This window comes from Eurypyga helias, unplaced genomic scaffold (assembly GCF_000690775.1).
Source record: "Eurypyga helias isolate BGI_N326 unplaced genomic scaffold, ASM69077v1 scaffold6843, whole genome shotgun sequence".
In the NCBI taxonomy this organism is placed as follows: Eukaryota; Metazoa; Chordata; class Aves; order Eurypygiformes; family Eurypygidae; genus Eurypyga; species Eurypyga helias.
In genome coordinates, this window is record NW_010239120.1 from 47,785 (window position 1) to 67,237 (window position 19,453).

The 19,453-nt window shown below is 41.2% G+C and overlaps 1 protein-coding gene across 1 annotated transcript; it reads right to left on the reverse strand.

Annotated features, from left to right (window-relative positions):
* Positions 1-5,961: 5,961 nt before the first annotated feature.
* Positions 5,962-19,215, reverse strand: BCAS4 (breast carcinoma amplified sequence 4). The gene is made up of 5 exons (XM_010148032.1): positions 19,026-19,215; positions 16,304-16,350; positions 12,851-12,952; positions 10,356-10,490; positions 5,962-6,093 (listed from the first exon to the last, which is right to left on the reverse strand). Exons 1-5 carry the CDS (start codon positions 19,213-19,215, stop codon positions 5,962-5,964), a joined length of 606 nt encoding a protein of 201 aa, XP_010146334.1.
* Positions 19,216-19,453: the final 238 nt, after the last annotated feature.

A 19,453-nucleotide genomic window follows, 5' to 3' on the forward strand; every position in this document is an offset into this window, starting at 1 on the left:
GCTGAACCTCAGCACATACCATCAAATATTTCAAGTGGAACAAATTCATTAACTTGTAAACACTACTTAACTAACTGAAAGCCAGTGACAAACCTAGAGCCATGTTAAATCAACTTCAAGCAGGCACTGCATTTCATGTGTTAATACTTGCCATCTGCTCATGCTGCATTTTTTACCACAAGAAAAAAATGTGACTGCTGAGTAAAGGCACTTCAAAAAAAAAAAAAGAAACTCAGGAGAAACCTGGCCTCACTTAGCCATAAACCAGGGGTTTGGCTTTATTTTTATTACACACACACTCATTCTCTGTCTACTAAGAACAGAAAAACCTATGTAAAACAGCCTTTTTAGCTATTGCTGCCTTGTAATAGCTATACCAGGAAATCTTAAAGAAAAAAGAAAGTGCCTGTGCATGTTTGGGACTCCAGACAGCAAGAAGTTTGCCTCAGGGCGAAACACTTTGTAGAAGAGGTGGGGGAAGGGTAATGCGGTGTAGGCGTGTAAGGGAACCCAGGCAGGGGCCGGTGGGCCTTCGGCTTGGGGCCCCTGGGCCAAGAGCCAGGCGCCTACGGCTGCGGGAGGCACAGCACCCTTCCTCTCCGCAGCCCTTAGCACGGCCTGCCAACGCCAAAACCTACCCAGCCACAAGGGATGGATATTACCAGATGGACTGTTCTTCCACATTGCAAAACATGCCATTTTAAAGTTTTTTTTTCCCAAAAATTAGCTTAAAAAAATTCCTAACTCTTGCCCCCTTTAAAACTCAAGGTGATGCAACATTTTGCCCCAAAAGTTGGGCCTGTGACTTAGAGAGGATGCCAAGACATGATGGTAAGCTTTGGCCAAAATGGTGTTTCATTTGGAATTCAGTGTGCTTCTAGTAATAATCCTAAAGAGCACTCAAGCATTTCAGTAATGCAAACGAGAAGTCATTTGCTATGGCACCAGTCACCAAGGAATGAATATTTCTGAAGCTATGTGCCATGAAGTTCTGCTTAGCTATTGCCAGGGAAAAAAATATAAATCACCAGATCCACATATCTGCCTTTTAACAGTTGTCATGTTTTAAATGGATGCTTAGAAAGAAAGCATCCCGTGGACTACTTTGGATGCTACTACTGTGCATGAACACTGGCTCCAATATTTGCCCCAGTAATAAAGTCAGTGCATGAAACTTGAAATTGTGACTGCTGGCTCAAGATCTCTCGCATCCGTTCCCTATTACTAGTCCACAACCTCTTTACCTTCATACAACTACAGCATAGTGTAATTTCTCTGGATGTCGTCTTTCTTTGGATGTATTCCCAACATTACCTACCATGGTTTGATTTTGGTAAAACTTTATTAGCTGTTGGGGTCCTATTCCCAATGACTGGAAATAGCAGGGGGCTGGGGGGGAAATACTGTTGTCATAACCAAAGTAAACAAACGTCAGCCTACGTTGCACACTACTGAAAAAAGGACACTAGCAGGATATATTCATGCCACAAATATTGAACACAAGGCATTCTTTATAGTGAAAACAACTTCACTTGGTCCCAGATAATTCATATGTAACACTCATGCCTTTTTACTTCCACGCCAGATCCTTCACCAGGTCTTTCCTCTCCACAGCGCAGCCCAGGTGTTCCTTGAATTCACTTAGCATTTCCAACACTCCACTCACTCATTAATGAAACCCGTATGTTTAAGTATTACCGTCCTCAGTCCTTCTTAACTGCCCTTTCCCTAAGATTTTAATTAAATTTTTTGAGTAGCTTTCCCTGTACTAAAAAAAGTTGCACAGATTTTATTAACATCTTGCATAATTTTGAAGACTACTATAAAATTGCTTATTTACTTGGGACAGTTTTGATGGTAGGAAACAAAGATGTCTCTCCTGTTACAACATTCAAGTTCCTATTGTCAGAAGTACATGGGACCAAGATTACCCCTTTTACAGCTACCCATTTAGGAGCTACTTCCAGAATTAATGTGGCAGACTGCATGCATTAAACTGAAAGCTCAAAGAGGGAACAGCTTGCATTAAGACAGCTGCAGTGATTTTCAACCCCACTTGGCTTCTCTGCCTCTTCTCCAGCATCCCTCCGCACTGGAAAAGCGACAGCTAAACTACGCAGGTTAACAGCCCAGTATATGAAAGAAAATGAAACTTTGGTTTCACTTTACTTCAACATACCAACAAAGATCCAGCCACTGTTATCTTCATCACAAGACCTTGGCACCCACTTCACCTATTTGACTTTTAGTCATTCCTGTTTCTCATTATTGCCCTGAAATACAGGTATTTATTCCAAACGCGTTTAACAATTAGGTGTGCTCCTAGATGACGTGTGAGTCTTTAAAAGAAGTTCCCAAATGAAATCCAAGTGGAGGAAGTACAACCAATGGCCAAGACGAGGCCAGTCATCAGGAAAATGAGTCAGACAAGGCCAGTAGAAGCCCCCAGGAGACTTCTATGTGTGTCTCAGGCAGAAAAGGCAGACACACTGAAAATGAGTTGATAAAACACTTCTAAAAGGTGGTGGGTGACCCAAATAGGAACACGGAGATGAAGGAAAGAGTAGGGGAAGGGAAGAGTTAATGGGACATCTGTGTGAAGCTGGTGGAGGGCAGACAGGAAAGCAGTAATAAACTCCATAAGCAGACGGTACCACAGGGCTAGAGTAAGACTCCCAGGGCTAGAGTAAGACTCCCAGGGCTAGAGTAAGAGCCCAGCTTAACTCAGAGCAAGGAAGTAGAATCCACACTTCTCAGACTATGCCTGTGCAAAAATTACAACACCTTCTAGCTGACCTTGCTTACCCAGGGCATTTTGGAGGAGAACAGACAATTTATTAACAGCAACATGGCCTTTAGCAGCACTGTGGTGACTAGTTCAAAGGGAGAGAAGAATACATGTTTCTGAAACTTCACCTCTCACCTCATACACAAATTATCACAAGTACTGTAGTGAAAGCCAAGATTCACACCAATTTCTCAAACAACACTGTTTCACTGATCACTTGGCATCTGAGTTGATAGACACAAGCTCAGGGTTAACTTTATTTGAAAGTATTTATACAGGATCAAGATCTTCATTTCCCAGCCTTTTTGTTTCATTCATCTTAATCTATAAACGTACTTCCAGAAAAAGTCAACCTGATTTCCAGAAAGAGTGATTTATATGAGAGTTGCTCCTGTTTGAGTATCACTTTAGGATACTGTGAAAATGCACAAGCTACAACATGTTCCATATTATAAAAGCCAAATCAGAATAAAATTCCTTTCCAACATTCCTTCATGCCATCCAAATTCTAACATAGAAATTACTCTGTGAGGAATATATGGAGTAAGGATTTTCCTAGTTAAACCTTTTACCACCTCATAGTATCTTCTTTGGTCTTGTACCAGTTTATCCTGTTACAAAATGGATTCTTTGTTCACCTGTTCTTTTTTAATCCTTGAAGAAAGAACTTCAGGTGGAAAGCTGAATTGGTATGACAGTTCAGCAAACAAGTTTATTGCTGCTTCTACTCAGGGTTCTGTGGACACTTCAGTGTAGTGCCAGGCCATGCTGCAGATTTACGATAGGACCACAATAAAACAATTTTATTTCTGTATGCCTCCAATTCCCATCAGCAAGAAGGTGGATGTGTTTCCTTTTGCTCATTTATCTGATGTGTTTACCCAGAAAGCGGCTTGAACCTGGAATTCTGGTCAATCGTGTGCTTCAAACTTTAGCACCCCGACCTCAGTTAAGCCATCTAGCCCCCAGTACAAGTTATGAAATTTCTTTTTAAGTAAAATGTTTGTAAACAGAAAAAAAAAAAAAATTAAAGGTCAACTCTTCTTTTTGGTGCAGAATTAAAAATAGAAACAAAATAAACACAGAAATTTTTGCTTTTGTCACACTGAGACCACAATTTGTACAGACATTCCTCTGATGAGACACCATTACAGAAGTATATATTACATGGTTACAAAAATAATTGGAGGAGCATACCATGCTGTGGAGACAATAATCCACAGAAACATGGCAAAACAAAGTTCCCAACAAGCCCACCACAACTATGGCTGGCAAGAACAGGATTTCTCGCTATATTACAATCCATTTGAAATGTTTAACCCTAACATCATGTCATCTGCAGAATGTTTCTGCATCTCAGCTAGAATTTAACATGTAGCTGGTAGAGCACAAACTGAGAAAAAAAGTATAACCAAAAAAACCCCCGAAACAAGGAAAACAGTCATTATTTTTTATTAAGAGAATCCTAATATTTTGGAAAATTTGGTTTATTTCTCTTAGTGCCAGATGTATGAATGGCATACCTGAAACAAAGAAACTGGGATGTTGTCAGAAAAATATAGACAAGTAATTCTGTTAAGAAAGGGACCCAACAGCACCTTCCACAATGTGCTGCTCTGCTGGCCCTAGGGCATTCATGCTACAAACACAGCACCCAAGTTTTAGCTTTTATTATGTTACTGCTTTTGCTTTCTTAAAAATCAACGGTAGCACAGGCTTAAGAACAGGAACCCTGAACCACTGGGATTGTGAACCGTAAGTATTTCACATGCATGGTTTTGTAAGGATGAGTGCACACAATCCTGTTTAACAACGTCTGTAACGGCACAGAGCCTCGGAGGGAAGACAGAAACACAAGTGCGAACGGAAAATCTGATCCAGCCGAAGACACCCTGTATTGCCCCAGAAGACAGGCCAGTGCAGAGATGCACCGTGCAACATGCAAATGCTTTAATCACTAGCGCGAGCGGTAGCAACTGCTTGCTGCATTCCTTACAGGAGCAGCCAAAAGGAACCTAGGAAAAGGGGAGGGTGAAGAGCCATTTACCACTTACTTCACTGGTGCCAGCTAATATCTTTTCTGTAACTAATTCACTTCAACTCTGCAGAGGGCAATGTTATGCAAAACTGTATGTTTCCTGCCTTTCAAGAGCAAGCATCCCAGCCCAGTAAACCATGTACTGCAGAATATATTTAAAGCTCAACAATACCAACCAATGGAGTCACTGAAACTGAGCTCTGGAGGAGGAGCTCTTCCCAAGCAGAGGCTGGGTTTCTATTTTCTGGCACAGATTATACCAGCTTACAGAAAGGCAGCATTTTACAAATCTTTACATCTGTAGCCAGAAGCTTTTGTCAGTGAGATGCAATTAGAGCCGAACAACAATTTTTATGATGGAAAAGAGATGAGAGCACTAATGAAGGTGGCTTTCTGACAAATCAAGTTTTTCCTAACTGTTTTTATTCATTCGATCTCAGTCCTGGAATTTTGCAACAGGAATTGGCTCAATCTCTTTCAAAACATAAAAGGCCCAATCTTTTCCCATTAGAGAACAGGAAGCCAGAAGCCAATCTCAGCACTGATTAAAAAAAAAAGAATCTGGATTGTTATTTTAACTTCTTTGTTGCACATAAACTAGAGATGTATTTTTTTGTTCTGCTGCCATTTCAGCACGATAGCTCAACTGAAAGCTGACTGAAAGCCCTAAGTGGCACCTGTTTAGTACAAGAGACCCTTTGCACCAAGTGCTCTCTGTAGAGCAGCAATTATACTACGGTTTCTCCCCATCACGACGTACATAACTCCAAACACACGCTGCACAAATCCTTATTTATGTGCCGCTGTGCTGCTCTGCTTTGGACAGTCTAACAATGATATTTCTAGTGTAAAGACTTTTTTACACCTGCTCTAAATGCATTCAAACAAAACTAGTTCAAGTGGGAACAGCCAGTATTTTATAGTTTGACTTCTGTTCATGCACACTCAAAAACTGCATACTGTTATTGTCTGCAGTGTTGTAGGTGTGCCGGCTGCATCCCACCAGCCCAAAGTACCACTTCTCCCCCAGCCATCCTCTTGCTCTCAACGCAGAGGTGTGTGCATGTGTATTTCTACTCCTGTGTGCAGTGCTGAAGCCCCACGCACCCCCATCTGCTCCTCCAAACCAGTGGCACTACTTGATGTCCAAGCCCAGTGTTGCAGCCGCTCTCAAGCTCTTCGGCTGTACGCCAGGCTCAGCAAACTGCCCAGAAACTGGCTCCACTTCAAGAACTCCACAGGCTCCCTCAAAGCAGGTGAATGAGGGCTAAAGCCATGGGTGACCGAAATCGTGAATTCCGGACTTACTGCACCCCTTCACTTGAATCTTCCCATTTTTGTTACGTTTCTCAACACAGAACCAGTGTGACACCTCTGGGGCTCCCAAACCAGTTAATGAGTTAGTCCAAATCAGAGTGGAACCATACAAACTTCAAGCACAGCTACAGGTAAAATAAGCAGAACACACCCCCAAAGCTGTTAATATAAATATTTAAGTACGTGTCAGACTTTTTTGTTTTCCCCAATATAAAAAAGAAAAAAGGCTGGTAGTATTCAGCACTTGAAAATCAATGAGTTTTAAATATGAACACAGTACACCCCCGTTTTGAAATACTCTGCTCTATTTTCTCTCTTCTCATCTTTCCCATCTGGTATGTTTTAGTAATAATTTAACAAATATTTTTCTTCAAGGCTGTCAGAAAAATCTCATAGCATTCTGGAAACACTAATCATTATCTAGCGAGGTAAATGAGGATACAAAGAAGTAGCATGACATATATGTGATCACACATTGTCAGTGGTGAAGGCAGTAACAGAAATCCCAATATGTGGTAGTTTGGAGTCTTCAAGAAAAGCAATTGGTAAGATGTAGGTTTCAGCTTCACTGTTTGCTGTATCAAGTTACATTTGAAGAATGATTTGCAAAAGTTAAAAAAATGAAAATCTCAATATAGGAAAGATTTCTTGTTAAGATTTACTTATGAACATTCAAACCCAGCTAGCTGTCTTCTGTATTACACAAATCCTTAACTCTACACAGTTAGCTAGTCCTTCTGAGCTTCCCTGTCTCAGAGAACAACTATCAGCCTATGGGGACTGCAAAGTCCATCTCCTCCTCCACACCTCACGCTGGTAACCACTGAAAAGAACCGTTACGCTCGGGTCTCTTTCCCAGATACTTTGGTCAGTAGCACTCATCAATAACTTTTGCTCACTACTGAGCTCAGATGAACTAATAAAGTAACACACAGAATGTTTCACATCCCATTATCGATTTCCCAGTTCAATTTATCAAAATCTACCCCAGGTGTCTGGAAAAAAACCCCAGCACCTTAGCCAGGACAAGACAGCAAACCTCACCTCAGATAAGCAACTGCTGTTCTAGAGTTTACAATATTAGTTCAGAGAAAGAGACAATAAAACCTCAAAAAATATCTAACAAATGTGCACTTTTTCTTAATACCATTGGCATGAGATTTTTTTTGAGGTTAGGGTTTTACAAGCCTTTCCCTGAAACTATACAAGGCTTAAAAAATATTCCAAAAATATATGTTCTTTTTTTTTTTTTTTTCCCTTATTCAGTGATACTGAAGAAAAATTTCTGGCTTTAAGAAAATGCCAGATATCACAAATGCATGACAAAACAGCAAGAGTTGCTGACATTCAGTTTTCTTCCATTGGAAAAGATACTAGTGGGTTTTTTAAACTCCCCATGCTGAAGTTTTCTCAGGTAGATTTCCTGTCCTTTCTCTGGGACTGCTGACCCCCATTCAGCCAGGGCACAGATAACATCTTTGGATAAAAGATCTGAAATCATGGTTTTTCCCAACACAAAGTTCAAGCCTTTCAGAAGAAAAGCTTTTCTTCCACAGAGCCACAAACCTCACATGAGGAACTTACTTCCTCTGTTCTGTTCCCTCAGGAAGTGGCATATTCTTATAACCTGTCAGGCTTTCCCAGTCATACTCACAATTTATACTTAGTATAAGGTCGTTTCTTTTCAGACCACCCCTGGATATTCCTAACACAAAGAGTGAATTTAGATGCCTTTCCCAGTGTTACTGTTCACTGGAAGTCTATATTAAACAACCTTCTGAATGCCCAGAAAAATAGCAAAAGAGGAAAAAAAAAAACCAACACATTACAGGATTTTGCTGCACCTTTAAACAATTGCAAAACACTGAGGATGAGATTTCCCATGCATTTAAAATATCATCCATGTTTAATTAGAAGAGGAAAAAGCTGAAATACATACACACACACACTCTACTCAGAGAAAGGGGCACCTCAAATTTTTTTGTCAAACTTTCCTATGGTCAAGGCTACGGAGAGAAGACACACAAGGTGGATACTGTCACTGCAGAACAAGTTAAACCCACCTACAAAAAAGGTCAATAAAGTCCTAATTTTCAAATGGTAAAAGATGCCGAAGGGGCATCCTACGTAACAGGGGAAAAGGGATAGACAACTAGAAACAAAAAGGCTTGGAGAGAGTACAGAAACTTGGACAGTTGGCAGGGATCTTACTAGGTTTCAGGCAACAGTCACATGTGGCATGTAAAGTACATACCTCCCTTTTTGTACGGTGAACCCACCTGCTGATATAATTTCACTGGATGTCCCTAGTTCTTGCGTTATGGGAGGGAGCGAATAACGATTCTCTGTTCACCTGCTCCACGTACAGAATGACACCACAAATCTCTGACCTGTCCTTCCAGCTGAGTCTTCAGCTGTTTAGAAATGTCCGTGAGAGAACTTTTCCTTATCTGTTCTCATCCTTGTTACCTCTCTCCCCACACTTTCTAGTCCTACTGTTTTGGGGGAAAGGATGGGAGTGAGGGATAAGATCAGTGCAGTAGGAAGCTACACCATTCCCTATTTATTTTTCTCTTTTGTTCACTAATATTATCATTCCAAGATGTCTGCAAGCATGAATACACAATTACAACATATTTCCATTTTTTTCTTTGTAATAATAAAGAAAAAAAATGAAGACGCTATGCTGTCTGCAAGCCCACGTGAAGCCACTTCTGTGTAAACAGTCTGGCCTTCTCCACATTCTGACTGGCATCCCAGTTACAGCAGACTGTGTGTATAGGCAGAGCAACCTTGCAGAACTTTCAGCTTTGATAGATTTTCCAGGCTGGGTATCTGCTGCAGGTTTAACATGTTTGGAGAGTTTCAGGGAACAAAACCCAGCCAATTCAGAATATGAAATAAAGGATATGTGATGTTTAGCTCTTCTGAAAAGCTTCAATGCCTTCATAAGCTATAGCAGAGATTTTAAATTGGCAGTAAACTACCCTCATATCAGGGGCGTATTTTCCTATTCCTATGAAAATATTACCAAATCTGGCCAAGTTGCCACTCTTTACCGAGTCTATACAAACTGTGGTCTTCGGAAGATTCCCTAGAGCTTGGCAGCTGAAGATGATATCAGTATGCACCATCTCCTGTCCACGCCTCTGTTACCCAGACTGAATATTCATTATTCTCTTTAAGCAGTTAAGGTTTGTCCTGGATCTGCAGAAACTGAACTGGACTTTTCCTGCAACTGAAGCTTCCAGAGCTTGCTATGACACCAAATAAAAATGTTAAGTGGTTCAGCTGTCCCAACAAGATCACTGAGACCTGTGTGTTACTGCCTACCCAGTATTACGCGGACTGGCACGGCGGCCCCTTGGAAGAAAATGAGGAGGGGAGCAATCAAAGCAAGCAGGGAGGTAGCTGAGACTAGAACAAGGATCCTGATAGGGATCTGCTAAGACTGTAGACTTGGTAGAAAACACATCAAGATGGAGAGGGAGGAACAGAAGGGATGAGTTCAGAAAAGACTAACTGCAGATTGTGAATAATTGCTGGGGAAATGACGGATTTAGAGAATGACCTGGGAGCTTAGGGAAGAAAAACAGAGTGTAAAGGTAAGTGATATGAAAACATTCTGGGGAAAAAATAGGGACAAGAAGGATGAAGACTACATGATAGAGTCCACACCACATCTCATTACCCCTGACTCTCTCTATTCTTCTTCTATCAGCAAATATAGCTAAAACTCACAGAAAGAGTTCTCACCCCCCTCTAGTGCTTATCCATGGATGACCCTATAACATAATTTCAACATAATTGACATAAAACCAAAGACTAGATGCAAAGAATAATCTATGCTTATGTGTCTCACTGCAAGGTGATGTATAAAAAGCTTCTCATTCGCGCATATATATATATATACACACATACACACACACACATATATACACAGAGAAAATCCTTTCATTCAGGAACAAAATGTAGGGATCTTCAAAAATTGCCATCAAATATTTCCAGCAGTAAAGTACCATATCTTCAAAAAGAAAATTATTGAAAATTTTTTTGAAATGTAGAGAAATTCCCTTTACAGAAGCAAACTGTAGCTAGTTCTTTTATACCCCTTAAATGAATAATTAAATATGCCGTAAGGCCACATCTGATACACAAAGGGTATTTAACATCATTTTCCTATCTGCTGGAAGCAACTTGAAAAATACTCACGTTTTTAAATGACGAGATAGTTGCACATTGAAATAATTTGCAAACAGTATTAAGAAAGGTGCCATGGCTCTTCTCTGCTTCAAGCACTTGCTCTTCTAGGAAGGAAACATGGTGCGCAACCATTTTAACAAATGCCTATGGAGAGAGGAAAAACGCCTAATGAAAGTTCAAAGCACCTGAGCTGGGTTTCAGCATTATCTGCCTAGAGATCAGAAGTCAAAGAGAGAGCTTTAACAAGATTTCAGAGCGCACTATTGCTAACATAAACATCCAAGGGGCACCTGAAGAACTGCCAGTCGTGACCTAAGGCTACTTTTTCTTCTTACCTAAGGGCAGCCTTTTGTTCCCTTGTCAGCACACAGGGTACGTAAGCATTTACGTGGTGGCTAAAGGTCTGACAACATTTCAGCCCGGAGGTGAAAAGCTCTGCAGAACCCACAAAGACATTGCTACGACTGGTGGGAGTGAGAAAGTGGCCAAGGTGGTAGGAGCGAGGAGACAGCAGAGGAAAGGGTAATGACAGGTGATTTTAGCAAAAAAAGGTCAGGAAGTATTGACCTAAAACATACATGTGGTTCAGTTTTATTTGGAACTTGAGCCATAAGATAAAGCCAATAGAAAGAACAGCATTTATTTGTTAAAATACCAAACAATTTGTAAAGAGTTTTGATACTCTTTATTAATGATTAAGCTTCACTGTTGGGGTATTTTTGAGAAGTTAAGCACTGCTTATTTTAGGGATGGGGAAGGGGAGGCTGAATAGGTAAATTAATTTCCAAAATGTACCAATGGCAACATCAAAATTAAAACTCAGCAGATTCTCATCCTATATAACCATTACACGACAGTCCTTTTACATGACAGTCCTTTTCTTTTCTACTCTTGGGAGTACACATTATTTTTTCCCTTGAAAATCCCCATGGCTGCTAAGCTTTAAATTTAAAAGTTCTAATTAAAACATTAACTATTGCTCAAATTGCCAATTTAATCCTATGGTCCCAGGTTGCTGCCATTACAGCTGGTCATGTTAAGGAGAAAAACATGCCTAGCCAGTCAAAGTATTATCCTCCCTTGATAACCAAAAAAAGCCCCTCAACAAGATTCTGCTGCATTATTCGAGGGCAAGCTGTAGCCTAGCAAAGACTGGTGTTTTCTTCATATTCCACATTACTATGCCCCTACAGCTATACGAAGGGAATGGGGTCAGAAGGGTTGTGGGTTTTTCGTTTCCTTGTACTGGTGGGGAGCAATAGGGAACCCTGTTGCTTACCGTACTTATGGCACAAGTAATTGCCTAGAACTGTGATTTCATTTTCCTGTTCAAAGCCAGAAACACAACACCCGACTCCCCCCAAAATCCCAACCACTTATAAGCATGGAATTTGCAAAAAAGGGGTAAATGGGTGTGACACTTCCAGAAACAGTTGGTTTGGAACCTGTTAGCCATTTTTCATATTCCTGTCTTAAGTATACATAATTATCATGTATACTGAGAACCCGCTAGAGATTTCTTGGACTAGGGCATTCAGTTCTGAAAATCAGACATGTTTCTAAAACAGTTTCTAAACCAGGTTAACAGCTGACTCCCACTTTTGATCTAAAATGACTAATTTCCTTGTCTGAAGCTTTCTCCTGGTGCTATATAAGTCACAAAACCATGAAAGGGTTTGATGTCTGTTAGCAAACAGGGGTGTAAAAACGTGAGCTACAAAAAATGAATTGCATTTAAACAAACCTTGCTGAAAGTTAAGTCAATCGCCCTGCCTCTCCCAGCATAATAAACCTTACCAGGGGATGCTACTTTGTGCAGGGGTAGAGCCTGAAGCTTAAGAACTGCCTATCTGGATTTAATGCTTCAAACTCTTGGTTTCTTTCACTTTGAGTCAGTTAAAACTGATTTTAAACACTATTTATCTCATCATGTTTTCATTATATTCCTCCCAGAGGCAAACTTGCCCTCAGTTGACACAAATTTTAACATATTGTTTACTAAATATGTTGAGGGCATCATCTTAGTGAGTCAGACTGACTTCCCTCGTTCAGGATACAGTAAACACCAAAGCAGACACCACAGAAGATGGGAACTCTGAGATCTCTCCAATACTACATAAGATGATCAGCAACAGCTTAAAATGGTTATGTCCAGCACTGGTCGCGAGACTTGAATTTTTGAAATTAAAAATGGTTTCACAGATACTTCTTCAAGTCACAAAACAAATTAACATTATAAGCATTATTATTAACACCAAAACCACAACTAATGCTTTTAATCTACCGTTAGGAATTGTAGAATCCACAGCAATAAATTACTCAGTGACTGTTCCAAAACCATAAACACTTATATGTACTGAACCATGGTAAACATATTGATTTAAAAACAAACATAAAACAATAGGGAGCCATAAACATCTGAGCACCCCATATAAATACCTGGACAGTTAACCTATAAAACACAGAGAAAGAAGAAAATAAGTTTTCTAATGCAATGAACAAACCTCTAATTTATCAACTTTGGCATAGATGTGGCTCATTTCCATCACCTTGTCTTTAATGAGCGGAATGGTCTCGTCGAGGATCTCTGATGTATCACTTCGAATCTGCATGAAAAAAACATCTCGCATGAGGACGAATCCTGGAGATAAACACTACACTATTTTTTTCACTTCACTATTTTTTCACGTGAATTTTTCAAAAAATAGCTATTCAGAAAAGATACCACAAGGGCCCTTTTGCAGTATGTTACAGATTGGAAAAATAACTTATTCTCTCAAGTAATCTATGATACAACAAAAATACCCCAATAGTACATGATAGAGCTCCCATATCAAAACTATAATCAGATACTTCCCCCTTCTCCTCAAATTTCTACACTACTCCTCCCAGGAGATATTAATTTCCTATTATGAATGACTGTAGACATGAGGGGTAATGATGGATTTAAAGTAAAAACTGCCTCCATACCATCTGCCATGCTTTGATTTTATTGGAAAAGAGCTAACTCATACCACTTATCAATCAGTTTTTGAAAAGGATGTGAGTTAGCCTATTAGGCAAGAAGTCCTAATTCAGGGGTCTGAACAGGAAGGTCACTTAGCTATGAAGAAGTGGTAAAAGGCTGTTTACATCTGCCTAATACAATTCAGTTTGCAGTGCAGGCTGGCAGTAACACAGCAACAAAGAAACAGCTGTCCTGGGTCACATCTTGGAGTACACCACCTCTAGTGCCTTGCCTTCAGCATGGGCAGGAGTTCTCAGGAGAACAGGAACCTTCACACCACAGTATCACGTTGGCACCTTTGAGAGAACCTCTGCTCCCTAGTCCCTGTCCCCCACATTCCACAACACTGTGTGCCCTAATACAGGAAAGATTATATTGGGGCTTTGTTACCTAATACAACCAAGCTTGTTTCTGACATCTACATGAGAGCCTGAACCTCACCTGAAATCCTGCTGAGTGGTGTGTTAGCCAGAATTACCCAACGTTCTACATAAACAACTGCCAGTGCTCTGTTCGGTGGCAATACCACAGTAAGACAAGAACTGAGAAAAGCCCTCTGAAGGGACAAGAAAACCTCCACCAAAAGACCCAAATAGGCATCCTAGTTTCTAAAACAGAGCAGCAATGCATTGACCACACAAATAAGAGAGGCAGTTGAGCCCACTTTTATACCAGTTTCCTTTCTCAACTGCAATGGCATATAGGTGGCCTTGGTTCACTTCTGGATTAAGGCCGTCCTGCCTACCACTTTAACAGACTTCCAGAATACAGAGGAACAAGGATTCCTTCAGAAGAGATTTTTGTTCCAAAGACAGAGCTAGAAGATATTCTTTCAGCTTCACAGGGAAGAGTAAGGATCTTTCAGCTAGAACGGTGAGAATCTAGAGTTGGGCTCCTACTGCAGGGAATTTTCTGAGTATTTTGAGAGTTAATCCAGAATCTCAAATCAAGCCTGCCATAAAATTTAATCCATGGACTATGCTTTATAAACTCTGATAGGTATTTAGATGTTTTATTGATGATCATATGACTTATTTGTCCTTTTTTTAAGAAGCTGTGTTTTTAAAAGCTGAGTATAGACAAAGCTATATACATATTAAGTGACTCATAGTAAGATTTTATGATATTTTTATTACCAGAATGAGTATATGCAGATCAAGTTCTTTTATAGTGCTGTAATAGGAGATCAAACAGACATATCAAAATTGTAACTTTCTATTGTAAACAAACCAACTGTATCTCCTGTGTGACTGGTCTAAGCACTACACACACCAAACACATATTCCGATATGTCCCTCCCCCAGCAGTGACATAACTGTATGCACAGACACCCCGTTATCTTTACAGCATGTACTTTATATCCAACAGGGTGAGCACAGACACTCGGGCAGGATCCCTGTGAATGGAGTCAGGCTTCTATTCCCTAATGTTAAATAAAAATACAGAATGAATACTTAATGAAGGAGTTGAAGCAGATTAACTCCAGGTTTGTGCTATTGAATTCTTTTAGGTCAACAGGAGGCAAAAAACCCTACCTCTATCGTCAAGCACATGTGAAAACCAGATTGGTGATCTGTCTGAGGTGAGGTTCGTACACAGGTCAACTACAAACCAAACACAGCCTGGACTTTCCAAAGATAAGGTAGGAAAATTGTTGGCTAACATTGGTCTCAAAAGCAGGTAGGGGAAAGCTGCTCTTACAGCAAAATGCTAGATAACTACTGTAAATACAAACGGTTTGGGACATGGCCAGAAAGAGGGAGATATTGTGCAGCCCCAGTACAAAAACTATCAACACAAGGTCAGAGCAGCCATGGAACAAATCTAAACCGTCTTCCTTTGAGAGTAAAAGCAAACGACCAATACAAGACACAGGAGAGCTGATCTTCCAGCAAGCAGGCTATGATGAAAGGAAATGATATGCAAATATGATTCAAGAAGAGCCATTCTGCAGCAGTCTGCAGAACCACAGCGACAGAGGAGTTCAAGAGGAGTCAGTGCATGACAAAGGGAAATGATTCTCTTGGTGCAGCAGCCTCTCCTCAGCCAGAGAAAGCAGGACTGGTCTGAAACCTCACATTATAAAATAAGATTTATTTCCCCTTGTGCAATGTATTTTACTTTACCTTACTGAAGATTTAGCTGAGTGCTCAGCACAAGCACCAAAGCACAGCATTCCACGGTAAAAAAAAAGTATTCCTCTTGCTAGATTTTACTATGCTAATTGGAGAAGGGAAGGTTTGATTGGGCTTTGTCTTCTAATTCAAGTCAGCAAGACTAAGCTTAAGGAGGTAGCAAACCAACAGCACCAGAGTCTGTCAGGAGACAGCACAACCAGGGTATGAATGAGGAATCAGAACGCAAACCAGGAATGGCACATTGCACGTAGGGCAGTGAGACCTGCTCCTTGCATGCACTGCTGTTCAAGCCGTACCAGTTAAACAAGCACAGCTTCTTGTTATTTTCTAGTTGATAAACACTATTATTTTTTCAGGAAAACAAACAAACAAAAGTAGCTGCAGCCACAAGTCAAAGATACTGTGCAAATTGTAGTTGTCACAGGGACTTTTTTGAAACGATCTCTATTGTTTTTCAGTCTGTGAATCCACATGTTAACACAGTAACATGAAAGGATCATGAGTAAAAGTAACCACTGTAAAGTGAACAGCTCAGTGGTGAGCAAAGAAAAAACTGACGTTGGTGTCTTCCTGAGCAGTTAGCAAACCCTAGCCACAGTGAACCAAAAAAAACCACCTCTTCATCTCTTTTCCCCAGCAATGAAACCAGGTCTCATACCTAGAGCCTCAGGGAGGAGGTTCCCAAACTGTAAGTCGGTGACACAAAGCAGTTAGCAGCTGGTCTGCGGAACCATATAAAGCAAGATTTACAAATACGTCATTTCCCTGGGGTGAGTTCTGCAAGAAGGTTCAGTGGCTTGAGAACCACTAACCTGTGGTTTTATAAACTGGTGGCTATGCTGGAGGATCAACACATATTCTAAAAAAAGCAGAGTATCAAACATAAGCAGAGATTTTGCATCTATCCATACATCCTCTTTAAGGATTAGGAGCCAAAGAAACGGAAGCAGTGAATTTCTACACGTAACTCCACCAGCTGTGCACCTCTGAACAGCTATCATTTGCAATCATGCTTTAAGGTATAGAAGAAGCACAAGGAATTGTATCTAAAAAGGTAACCAACAATGACCCATGAAACAATAAGAGAACAGCATATACAAGAGTCTTGTTATTAAATTGAAATTGTTTTGCTTTTGTGTCACTGGTTCCAGTGATAGCTCAGTTAAAAACCACAATTTGATAATCACACTTGAGAGGCTCCGAAGCCACTTAAAAGACATGAACGTTGAAGTCAGCGCCCTAAGGAAGACATCACAAAAAGTTAAATAACCGACACAAAAATTCTTCCAGCACAATCCTTTGATTGCAAGATGCTCCTTCCATGGCAAGTGTGAGGCACATGGAACTGCATTTACACTGCCACGGTAACTCACCCGCCATGCAGTGCCACACTGTGCCGAGCCAGGTGTAACCGTATGACACTGGAAACTGCATTTTGTCTTCCTAGCACCCAAGATCCAGATTCTTCCTCACTGTAATATTCAAACGTATGCATCAAGAGTACTTGTGAGTGAAAAGCAGCAGCACACTCAAAGGAGAAATGCCAAATCCTTCTATGTGAATACTTTACTGAATGCTCGACCAAAAAAAGGAAGATTTCCTTTGCCTTTTGTTGGCATAGACAAAAGACCAAATTACTGCTAGGCACAGAAGCTGGAATCACTTCAAATACTATATTATATTTATCAGATTCCCAGATATCGCTTGATGTGCTGCTGAAAGGAACCTTACAGTGTAGGTACTGGACAGAAGGCACAGCATCAGCACACTGACTGCAGTACTTTGATGTTCCCAGATAAGGACAATAATCTGCATACTAGAGAATTATTCACAGCCTGAAGATTGTGGAAGAATGCTTTCAGGAGCAATGCAAAGATAGTGTATTGAAACTAGGTTAGTGTTTTTCATTGAAAAAGTTGGCAAGAGAATAAGCCTCGCAGGAGATTTAAAAGCTCACTGGACCCACCCGAACGAGCTAACCAGCTTCCCTACTTTGGAGCCTGCATGCCTGATTGATGGGAAAAAGCATAAGGTACATACAAAATCTTAGCATAAGCTCCCAAACAGAAGAATTGAGTGAATGAACTTAATAGTAAACCAGACAGAATACAATCAGCAGTGAAGAGCTATTGATTCAAACCACTTGAGCGGGTGACGTCGTATCACTGTAGCAATCATCACCTTTCAGGAATGAACTCAGAGGATTTTTTTGGGCCAAGAAACCAATCTCTCGTAGTCTACATTTTGCACAGACTAAGTGTGCCGTGCTAGAGAATCTAAAGCTGACAAATGTAAGCCAAGATGTATCAAAAAATAGACTACATGCTCCGAGGTTCACATGCTCCTTTACAGCTATTTTTGTCAAAAGCTGAATGGAAAAAGAACTGCTTAAACAGCCATGAATATTGAACCATTCTTAAAAGGAGAAATAGCTGCCTTGTAATTCCCCTACCAACCATGTGAGACTTCGATGAGCCACGCTTTTGTTTCTTTCCACTCTGTCACTTCCTTTTGGAAGCAGTGATGCCTCCTTTCCATAAGCCAGACACGCCAATGACAAAACCACAAACCTCTGATAGAAGAAGGATTAATGACCGCCTATGCTGCAGTCTGATTTGCCTAGAACAGGGATGATGGCCTCACCTCTCTTGAGCAGAATTCACATCCAAGGAACAAGAAAGAACTGTCCCATAACCAAATAATAATAATCATTAATTAGCTGATGAGATTTTGCATAAACTGTGTGAAACGATAGTTTGAGTATTCAGTGGGTTCTTGCAGACCACACCAGACAGCTTTGGGACCACCTATGACTTATGAGTTGTGTCCCTGAGAGTAAGCATATGTTTCCACGCAACACTGGGATACATGACCAGAAAAATGGAAAGATGCTTGGGAGGCATTTATTCTGTGAACAGAAGACAACATGTGGAAAGGCCAGCACACCAATGTGTTTTGTTTGCACTAAAGCTGATAAGAATAAAGCCAGAAAATGCTTTTCAACTGCCTAAGAAACACTGGGCACATAGTTTTCTTATCTACGCTACTTTATCCCGTCCCTCTCCATTTATCTTTGCAGTTCTTAAGAATCATCCAACAAAATAGCTCACAGACAACAAGTCCCCAAGGAGATGCTGGCTGGTCACTTCTTGCCACTAGAAGCGCAGTGAATACAATCAGCAACCATCGTAGTTGCCAAGGACACATGCGTTACACAAGATGCTTGAAGGCAGAAGAAAAACGTCACGGTAAGTGCTAACGGAAGGCGAGATGGTCTGCGCATCGGTGATTATAACAGGAATCCCTCCAGGTAAACTTGGTCCATGCTACCTGAACTAGCGCTCTCCGAAACACTCGGGAAGTGTTAAAATGCAGTAGCAGTTCTATGCAATTTTACATTTTTTAGCCTAAGGAAGGAAAGAAAAGTTGACTGCAGGAATCACATGATTTTTACATGAGCACCATAACCCACATAGCCTGCAGACCGCACCACTTCGTGCAGAAAGCCTGAGGTAACCAAAGAGCACCACATACCTCTCGCTCGGAATGGTTTACACCCAGGGTGGGCACTGACAACGGCGAAGGTAACCGGTGTGCTAGAAACCTTGCACTGCGTACCAGTCACAACCCCACCGCCCGTTACCGCTCCCCGCCTGGCCATTTCACCCTTATCAACTCCTCTCACATTCAGATGGCAGGCTCGCTTGCTGCGTTTGGGCAGCATCTCGCACAAGCGGCCTCAACTCAGAGCTGGTTCCCCGGGGATGTTCCTGTAACCCACAGCCTGCCTGCATCACCCAGCCCAGTGCCGCTGCCCGAGCCCTGCAGCAGGCCTCTCGGAAGGCCCCCTAAGGCAGCAGGCCGGACCCACAACCACAGACGACCCCGTTATTGACTGCTGAGGGCCCACGAGGCGCGGAGCCCGCCGAGCTCTCCCACCTCACGGCGGGGCGGCGCCCGCG